Source organism: Pteropus vampyrus, unplaced genomic scaffold (genome assembly GCF_000151845.1).
Source record: "Pteropus vampyrus isolate Shadow unplaced genomic scaffold, Pvam_2.0 Scaffold671, whole genome shotgun sequence".
In the NCBI taxonomy this organism is placed as follows: domain Eukaryota; kingdom Metazoa; phylum Chordata; class Mammalia; order Chiroptera; family Pteropodidae; genus Pteropus; species Pteropus vampyrus.
In genome coordinates, this window is record NW_011889452.1 from 40425 (window position 1) to 50736 (window position 10312).

General features: G+C 53.4%; 1 protein-coding gene across 1 annotated transcript in view; it reads left to right on the top strand.

Annotated features, from left to right (window-relative positions):
• The first annotated feature begins 26 nt into the window (after positions 1-26).
• The window catches only part of DCHS1 (dachsous cadherin-related 1), a 19770-nt gene continuing 9484 nt past the window's right edge, over positions 27-10312 (top strand). The window contains exons 1-9 of the mRNA XM_011385199.2: positions 27-1949; positions 6601-6789; positions 6887-7118; positions 7254-7490; positions 7840-8865; positions 9087-9280; positions 9490-9586; positions 9685-9842; positions 10038-10309. Of these exons, the coding sequence (XP_011383501.1) occupies positions 156-1949; positions 6601-6789; positions 6887-7118; positions 7254-7490; positions 7840-8865; positions 9087-9280; positions 9490-9586; positions 9685-9842; positions 10038-10309 (4199 nt within the window). The 5' untranslated portion in view covers positions 27-155. The remainder of the gene's footprint in view (positions 1950-6600; positions 6790-6886; positions 7119-7253; positions 7491-7839; positions 8866-9086; positions 9281-9489; positions 9587-9684; positions 9843-10037; positions 10310-10312) is intronic.

Below are 10312 nucleotides of genomic sequence, written 5' to 3' on the forward strand. Positions count from 1 at the left end.
ACCTTTTTCCTTCTGCTTTCCCCCAGGTCAAGAGCTTTTAGGATAAAAAGCTGGAGCCAGAGCCCAAGTTGGACCTGATCCAAAGTCTGAGATCAAGCTGGGCTCAGGGCCTGGCCTGGAGCCAGAACCCAAGCCACATCTGGACTGCGCCTGTCATGCAGAAGGAGCCGGGCACTGTGCCTTCCTGCACTGGCATGCAGAGCCCTAGGTCCCTCCACCTGCTCCCACTGCTGCTGCTGCTGCTGCTGCTAGGGGCCAAGGTGCCAGGTGCCTGGGGTCAGGCTGGGAGCTTAGACCTCCAGATTGATGAGGAGCAGCCGGCGGGCACACTGATTGGGGACATCAGTGCAGGGCTTCCGGCAGGCACGGCAGCACCTCCCATGTACTTTATCTCTGCACAGGAGGGCAGCGGCGTGGGCACAGACCTGGCCATCGACGAGCACAGTGGGGTGGTCCGTACAGCTCGTGTCTTAGACCGTGAGCGGCGGGATCGCTACCGCTTCACCGCAGTCACTCCTGACGGTGCCACAGTGGAAGTTACTGTACGAGTGGCTGACATCAATGACCATGCTCCAGCCTTCCCCGAAGCTCGGGCTGCCCTGCAGATACCTGAGCATACAGCTATTGGCACCCGCTACCCACTGGAGCCTGCTCGTGATGCAGATGCTGGCCGCCTAGGAACCCAGAGCTATGCGCTGTCTGGTGATGGGGCTGGAGAGACATTCAGGCTGGAGACACGCCCCGGTCCAGATGGGGCCCCAGTGCCCGAGCTTGTAGTTACTGGAGAGCTGGACCGAGAGAACCGCTCACACTACATGCTGCAGTTGGAGGCCTATGATGGTGGTTCACCGCCCCGGAGGGCCCAGGCCCTGCTGGATGTGACACTGCTGGACATCAATGACCATGCCCCAGCTTTTAATCAGAGCCGCTATCACGCTGTGGTGTCTGAGATCCTGGCCCCTGGCAGCCCAGTCTTGCAGGTGTATGCATCTGATGCTGATGCTGGTGCCAACGGGGCTGTGACTTATGAGATCAACCGGAGGCAGAGCGAGGGTGATGGACCCTTCTCTATCGATGCACACACGGGGCTACTGCGGCTAGAACGGCCACTGGACTTTGAGCAACGGCGGGTTCACGAACTAGTGGTACAGGCACGCGACAGTGGGGCTCACCCTGAGCTAGGCTCAGCCTTTGTGACTGTGCATGTGCGAGATGCCAATGACAATCAGCCCTCCATGACTGTCATCTTCCTCAGTGCAGATGGCTCCCCCCGAGTGTCCGAGGCTGCCCCACCTGGCCAGCTTGTTGCTCGCATCTCTGTGTCAGACCCAGATGATGGTGACTTTGCCCACGTTAATGTGTCCCTGGAGGGCGGAGAGGGCCACTTTGCCCTAAGCACCCAGGACAGTGTCATCTACCTGGTGTGCGTGGCTCGGCAGCTGGATCGGGAGGAGCGGGATGCCTATAACTTGCGGGTTACTGCCACAGACTCAGGCTCACCGCCACTGCGGGCCGAGGCTGCCTTTGTGCTGCATGTCACTGATGTCAATGACAACGCGCCTGCCTTTGACCGCCAGCTTTACCGACCTGAGCCCCTGCCTGAAGTTGCACTGCCTGGCAGCTTCGTGGTGCGGGTAATGGCCCGGGATCCTGACCAGGGCACCAATGGTCAGGTGACCTATAGCCTGGCCCCAGGTGCCCACAACCGCTGGTTCTCCATTGACCCCACCTCAGGCATCATCACCACTGCTGCCTTGCTGGACTATGAATTGGAACCCCAGCCACAGCTTATTGTGGTGGCCACAGATGGGGGCTTTCCCCCTCTCGCCTCCTCTGCCACAGTTAGTGTGGCCCTGCAAGATGTGAATGATAACGAGCCTCAGTTCCAGAGGACTTTCTACAATGCCTCACTGCCTGAGGGCACACAGCCTGGAACCTGCTTCCTGCAGGTATGTAAGCCCTGCACACAGAGGGATGCTGCCGTGGGCAGGAGTAGATCAGAGAGCCATAGGGGACCTCAGAGCAAGAACCAGGCCTTGCAGGTGCATTTATTGATGGTGACTTATGCAAGAAGATTCGGTCCTGTCCTATGAGTTCCAAAGTCTGTGTGAGGGTTAATGAAGATGAGAGAGCAGGGTGCAAGAGTTGGGCCTAGTAATCTTGGCAGTTGAGAGAATTAAGATTGGCTCTATAGAAAAAGTATCTTGTGCTGTCAAGAATTAACTTAGCCACTGTAAGTCTGGAACTGTGCTGGGGCCCTGGGAACAAAGAAAAGAGAGAGTCTTGTTCAAGGCAGGTCCCAGTCTAGGCAGGGAGACACACCAGTAACTAGTGCTGCAGCAGGTAGCGTATGAAGTGTTGTGAAAGCTCAGAGGAGGGGCCTCTGAAGAACCAGTAAGACTGTCAAATGGATAATATGGGGTGTGTGGACGGGGACTCCAGGCTGAAGAGCGAGCTTGAGAACACCATGATGTGTTCAAGGGACTGCATCGTTCAAGCTGGCCTCAACTGTGCTGATGAGAAAGAGTTGGGGAGAGATGAGACAAGACAGTATACAGAGACCAGATTACAAACTTTGACTTTATCTTAAAAATCATAGGAAGCCAATGAGGGGCTCTAGGCAAACCTGATATGTCTTTTGAAAAGATTGTTTTCATTGCACCACAGAGTACGAATGCAAGAGGGGAGACTGGAGGGCATGGAGGCCTCTTAGGAGACTAGTGCTTGAAATCTTAATGTCTCAGAAGTCCACCTCTACTAAATGATGGAGAATCAAAAACTAAGACCCTGAAGTTGCTGCCCTCAAGGAGTCACTGATTTAGTGCAGTGGGGGGCTAGGGGCAGACATATGAACAAATCAGAGCATCTTCTCAGGGGCTGCCTGTTGGCCTAGACTTCCAGGCCAGTGCCTGGCACGGCTGACCCCTGCCTTCTGGCCAGAGTCAGTATTTGCCTGCCTGCTTCTGTCCAGCTCCCACCCACTCTCATGTGTTTACCATCCCTCTTGGCCCAGGGCCAATGGGCTATGGCTTCCAAACTTCTTCCTCTTCACTAGTGCCTAAAGCAACAGGGCAACTCTCCAGGTGGTTTCCTAGAGCTTTTACTGTTAGTAACCATAGGGAAGCAGGGGTAAAAAATAACCACTGGGTGTTCATAATGGTTACAAGAAGTCTTAATATTTGATTCACTCAATATACATTTAGAGCCAGTCATCATGTTAGGGACACAGAATACAGTAATGTATGATTCATTCCTCCCACCCCATACACATGCTCCATGGAGTTTATCCTCTAGAGGGAAGATTCATGTGCAAAGGAACAGTTTTACTGCAATAAGAAAAGTCCCATGATGGGGATACATGTGAGGTACAGATAAGCAGTATGAATGTCTTCCTAAAGGAAGGAGCCCTTGAGTTCAGAGGTAAAGGATGAGCAGGAGTTTATGATGGGACCGGACAGGGGAAGGTTCTAAGCAGAGGTGACATTCACAGAGGAGTGGGAGAGCCTGACTTGAACAAGGGCCTACTGTGTCTCTGGAGTTTAAGGTGTGAGATGGGAAAGTAGGAGATGAGACTGTGCAGGGAGGCCAGACAGTGAAAAGTGCAGCCAAGCCAATGAGTTTGAGCTTTTTTCTTTAGGGAACATTGAAGCTTTTTGAGTAGAGGAGTAATACAATCATATTTGTTGTCTCAGAAGATGCTTTTGGCAGTCAGTGTAGAGCAATAGTTCACAGCTCAAGGTAATTCTGCCCTCTGGAAGGGACATTTGGCAATGTCCAGAGATATTTTTGATTATCACAACTGATGGGATGCTACTGGTATCTAGTGGGTAGAGCCCAGGGATGTTGCCAAACATCCTATGATGCACATGACAGCACCGCAACAAAGAATCGTCTGGTCCAAACTGTCATTCGTGCTGAGGTTGAGAAATCCTGGTGTAGCAGAAGGACTGGAGGGTCAGACAGCTGTGAGAAAGGAATTGTAACAGTCCAGGGGAAAGACAACTCAGGCCCCAGTCAAGACAGTGATAATGGTGATGGAGAGAAATAGACAAACAAATTGGAGAGATAATGAGGATTTACTTAGTCCATGGTTGATTGATATACCGGGAGAGGAAAAGGGAAGAACAGATTTCTGGCTTGAGCGATGCGTGGATGGAAGAGTCATTAGGGAGGGGTTTGGAGTGATCATGACTTTAGTTTTGGACAGGTTGGATTTAAGGTGCCTGTGGGACATCCAAGTGGAGATGCTGAGCAGGCATCTGGATGTACAAGTTTGGAGCTCAGAGGAGTGGTCTGGGTCAAAGCACAGACGATGGCCAAATCCACGGACGTGGAAGAGAAGGCCCTAAGCCAGTGTATATAGTGAGAAAAGGCCAAGGAGAGATTCCAGGGAACAACGACGTGTAAGAACAGGCAGAGGAAGGGGAGGCAGAGAAAGGCTGGGGTTGGGGTGGAGGCAGGGAGGGTCAAAGCAGGAGAGACACCTGGTAAGGAGGTCAGGATGGAGCTGATGCCATAAGTTTGTGGTCTGTTAGGAATTTGAGTTCACAGGTAAGGGTCTTTATTTTTTCCCTCCAGTAGTGCATCTGATGAGAGCTAGAGGCAGGGTGGGGACAAGAGGAAAGAGTTAGTTATGGTTAGCTGACAACGGTTAGACTGTGCAGCAGGGCAGAGAGCCTGCTGAAATGGAGAACTGCATTTGCGGTGGAACCCCTGAGCAGGGGCTGCACAGGCCGGGAAATTCACTTCTGCCTTGGTCATTTCCAGTCAATGGCCCCTGCGCCTCTTGGGGTCACTTCCTGACAACTTCCCCTGACCACTATTTATTGCTTTCTTCCTGCGGGGAGTCAGAGGGCAAAGGTCTTTAACAGCTTCTGGAGATGGTACTGCAGCTGTGCTGCAGCCTGCAGGCTTGATGCAGGGGAAGTTTGTCTCCTGGGATATCCGGGCCCACAGCCACAGTAAAGAGTTGGAGCAGAAGCTGTTTCCAGGGTCCAGCCGTGGCAAGGTCTTAGTGTGTCTCAGGAGGGTAAACAATGGCACAAATCACTTCTGTCAAAGGCCTGGGCAACCATTTGAAGTCCTTGGCCAGACTTCTCTCTGAGCAACATTTTCTGGCTCAGAAAGGAGAACTCTCCAGCTTCCTTTCACAGCATATCATGACCCTGAGGCCCTTGCATCCACAAAGAGCACTTTGTCACAGGCTACAGCAGTCAGCACCAGCTAAGCCACTATTGAGGCCCTAATGTGCACCCATGATATAAAACTTAATTTGAAAGAAGTTTTTGTTGTAAGGCAGGGCAATCAGAATGTCCGTTTACTCAATGAACAAATATACAAAGAGCACCTAGGATGTGCCTGGCCCTGTCCTGGGCTCGTGAGCTCGCAGAATGGTGTCTCCTGCTGACCTGGTTCAGAGGCTCCTGATGTTGGTGTCCAATCATTCAACTTTTTCTGAACCAGTCTGGTAGATGCCCAAAAATTAACCAGGAAAGACTTTCCCTACTTCTTAGTTTTGGGGAGCCCTCAAGGCCAAATGACCTAAATATTGTCCCATAGACCGACAGTTCTCCTTCTCCCACTTCTAGTGAGGTCGGCTTGAGAAGTGAAGGGATACTACAGGTGCATGAGCTCCTTCCATAAATCCATAGAGCAGACCTCAATCATTCAAGTGCCCAGATCCCAGTATCAATCAGATCCCACTCTGTAATGACCAAACTCAATAAAGAGTAGGCCTATGACATCGGCCTCTATAATTCTATCGGTCAGCTAGTTCTTTCGTTGGAGTGATTATGAGACTTGGTGATGGTTATTTAACTCCCCATGATCCACCAGAAATTTGCAGTCACGGCCTTTTAGAACTCTTCTTTATAAGTAGTACAGTTGGTCCTTGTTCTTTGCAGAGTCTATATTTGTGAGTTTGATGACTCTAAAATTTAGGTGTAACCCAAAAATCAATACTCATGAAGCTTTTGTAGTCATTCTTGGACATGTGCAGAGTAATGAAAAATTCAAGTCATCCAATGCACACGTTCCCAGCTGAGGTTGAACACGGCAAGGCTCTGACTTTGTGTTTCAGCTCCTATACTGTAAATAAGGGTCCTTTATGCAGTCTATTTAGTGCCATGGTTTTCGCATCTTTGTGCTTCTTTTGGTGATTTTGCTGTTTAAAATGGTCCCCAAGTGTGCTGAAGTCCTATCTAGTGTTCCTAAGCACAGAAAGCTGTGATGTGCCTTATGAAGAAAGTACAGGTGTTTAGATAAGCTTCATTCAAATATGAGTTAAAGTGCCATTGCCATTGAGTTCAATGTTAATGAATCAACAATATATATTACGTTAGATGTCTTTAAATAGAAACATATAAAACAAGGTTACATATTGACCAGTTGACAAAAACGTGACCAGAGGCTCACAGGAACTTAACTCAGGTAATGAGGTCTAGGCTGGGCTTGGATTTTGATCCTCCTAGTCTCCTCTGTATTTCTACCATCCAGCGACTTGGCACCAGCTGGCCCAGGGCCTGCTCCTTCTAACTGCCACTTAGCTCTGCTTCTTCTGGCCAAAAAGATGGGGCATGACTCATCCCAGCCTCTCCCCAGGTGACAGCCACAGATGCAGACAGTGGCCCATTTGGCCTCCTCTCCTATTCCTTGGGTGCCGGACTTGGGGCCTCGGGGTCTCCCCCTTTCCGCATCGATGCCCAGAGTGGTGATGTGTGCACAACCCGGACTTTGGACCGCGACCAGGGGCCCTCAAGTTTTGACTTCACAGTGACAGCTGTGGATGGGGTAAGTGGGCAGACCATAGACAGGTTGGGGAATTGGAGTAGGGCGTTCACCAGGGCCAGACAAGGTCCACCTGACTTGTGGCTGCATATCTCACCAGGGAGGCCTCAAGTCCATGGTGTATGTGAAGGTGTTTGTGTCAGATGAGAATGACAACCCACCTCAGTTCTATCCACGGGAGTATGCTGCTAGTCTGAGCGCCCAGAGTCCACCAGGAACAGCTGTACTGAGGGTGCGTGCCCATGACCCTGACCAGGGGCCCCATGGGCGACTCTCCTACCACATCCTGGCTGGCAATAGCCCTCAACTCTTTGCCTTGGATGAGCACTCAGGTGAGGATCCTGCCATACCCAGGGTCTGTCCCCCACCCATCTTCTCATCTGCCTAAATGAAGTCCTGTCCCTCTTCTTATAACCCTTCTAACTCTACTTTGTTTCCTTATATATCTCTGCTCTCTCTCCTCCCAGGGCTGTTGACAGTAGCCTGGCCGTTGGCCAGACAGGTCAACTCTGTGGTACAGCTGGAGATTGGGGCTCAGGATGGAGGTGGCCTTCAGGCAGAGCCCAGTGCCCGAGTCAACATCAGCATTGTGCCTGGAACCCCCATACCACCTATATTTGAGCAACTACAGTATGTCTTTTCTGTGCCAGAAGATGTGGCACCAGGCACCAGCGTGGGCATAGTCCAGGCACACAATCCACCAGGTATCATTTATCATTATACCCACTTGATGCCATGCCCAGACACACTGACATAATCCTCTAGTGCCATCTCAGGGTACCCCAAATAGCTCCAACACAAAACCCTCTGGTTCTAATTCCCAACACCTACTTGGGCCCGTGTAGGGCACTGCTTCATCCTCAGGCACGTGAATATCACCCTAGTGCCACTCAACTTCTCTGCCAACACCTGCTCTTCTCCTTAATTCTTTGAAAGGCACAGGTATGGGCACTGCATAGCCCCTCTTGAGACCAGAGTCTGGCCCCAACTCAATAGGTCCCAGCCTCCCCCCTGCCCCCGTCTCCTTCCTGACCCCTCTCTCCTCCTCCTTAGGTCGCTTGGGGCCTGTGACCCTTGCCCTATCAGGCGGGGATCCGCGAGGACTCTTCTCCCTAGATGGGGCCTCAGGGACATTACAAACGCTTCGCCCTCTGGACCGGGAGCTGCTGGGACCAGTGTTGGAGCTGGAGGTGAGGGCAGGCAGTGGAGCGCCCCCGGCTTTTGCTGTAGCTCGGGTGCGTGTGCTGCTGGATGATGTGAATGACAACTCCCCTGCCTTCCCTGCACCTGAAGACATGGTGTTGCTGCCACCAAACACTGCCCCAGGGACCCTCATCTACACTTTGCGGGCTCTGGACCCTGACTCAGGCATTAACAGTCGAGTCACCTTTACCCTTCTTGCTGGAGGTGGCGGGATCTTCACCGTGGACCCCACCACAGGCCACATACGGCTTATGGGACCTCTGGGACCCCCAGGGGGGCCTGCCCATGAGCTGGACCTGGAGGCCCGGGATGGGGGCTCCCCAGCCCGCACCAGCCACTTTCGACTGCGGGTGGTGGTACAGGACCTGGGGACTCGTGGGCTGGCTCCCCACTTCGACAGCCCTACCTACCGCGTGGACCTGCCTTCAGGCATCACCCCTGGAACTCAGATCCTACAAGTGCAGGCTCGAGCACCTGATGGGGGTCCCATCACCTACCACCTTGCAGCAGATGGGCCAAGTAGCCTTTTTGGCCTGGAGCCACAGAGTGGGTGGCTATGGGTGCGGGCAGCACTGGACCGTGAAGCCCAAGAATTATACACACTGAAGATAATGGCAGTGTCTGGGTCCAAAGCTGAGTTGGGGCAGCAGACAAGCACAGCCACTGTGAGGGTCAGCATTCTCAACCAGAATGACCACAGTCCCCGCTTGTCTGAGGAGCCCACCTTCCTGGCTGTTGCTGAGAACCAGGCCCCAGGAACCAGTGTGGGCCGGGTCTTTGCTACTGATCGAGACACGGGACCCAATGGACGTCTGACCTACAGCTTACGACAGCTGTCAGAAGATAGCAAGGCCTTCCGCATCCACCCCCAGACCGGTGAGCACTGGCACCCAAATTCTGATACCCCATAGCCTCATTCTCAGATTGGTGAACAGCCAGACAGGATTCCTAGAGCTTGGCCATGAGGACCAGGACAGAGTCTGGAGTTTCGCCCTGGGATTCCCTCCCACCCTTCCCAAACCCCAGCTTCTCATCCGCAGGCCTCAGGCTCTGTATCACTGGCTATCCCATACATGATCCCTCTCCCGCACTCCCAGGAGAAGTGACCACACTTCAAACCCTGGACCGTGAGCGCCAGAGCAGCTACCAGCTCCTGGTACAGGTGCAGGATGCGGGGAGCCCACCCCGCAGTACCACAGGCACCGTTCACATCGCAGTGCTCGACCTCAACGACAACAGCCCCACCTTCCTGCAGGCTTCAGGGGCTGCTGGTGGGGGCCTCCCTGTACAGGTATGTGAAGCTACAGGACCCTGCCCTGAAGAAGTGATAAGGAATGGGGGTCTCCCAATAGAATTATAGGTGTAGGTAAGAGAGACTGCCTTTTGGAACAAATGTAAGAACAAAAAAAGGGGGCTCTGCCTGCACACAAGGGAGGGGAACTCCATTCTGACTTAAGAACAAGAAGGAGACAACTGTAGGTGAGTTGTGTGTCCCCACAGGTACCAGATCGTGTGCCTCCAGGAACACTGGTAACAACTCTGCAGGCCAAAGATCCAGATGAAGGAGAGAATGGGACCATCCTGTATACGCTGATGGGTATGGGGATGGAGAGAAGGGATTTGATGGGAGTGGCACACCCTCATGAGCTCCCAGCTCTGGGACCAGGCCCTCACCCTTCCTCTGCCTGTCTCTAGGTCCTGGCTCAGAGCTCTTCTCTCTCCACCCTCACTCGGGGGAGCTTCTCACTGCAGCACCCCTGATCCGAGCAGAGCGGCCCCACTATGTGCTGACGCTAAGTGCTCACGACCAAGGCAGCCCTCCTCGGAGCTCCAGCCTCCAGCTGCTGGTGCAGGTATGACTGCCCCTCCTCCAATCTATCCACTTGGCCACCGCTGTAGGCCCACCTGCAAAAGTTGCACCTTCATGGGGTCCTTGCGCCCTCTCCTCAGGCTACTCTGAGCACCCTTCCTGCTACCTATCCAGCCAGCCCAGACCCCCTTTTACACGGATCCCCCTGATTCCATACTCCTGCTTTGGTCCACAACAGGTGCTTCCCTCAGCTCGCTCAGCTGAGCCCCCACCAGATCCCTCAGAGGCAGACCCCGTGGCGCCTGTGCCTGTCGTGTTGACGGTGACAGCAGCCGAGGGGCTGCGGCCCGGCTCCCTACTGGGCTCGGTGGCGCCACCAGAGCCGGCGGGGGTGGGCGCACTCACGTACACCCTGGTGGGCGGCGCGGACCCAGACGGCACCTTCGCCCTGGATGCGACCTCAGGGCGCCTGTACCTGGCACGACCGCTGGACTTCGAGGCAGGCCCGGCGTG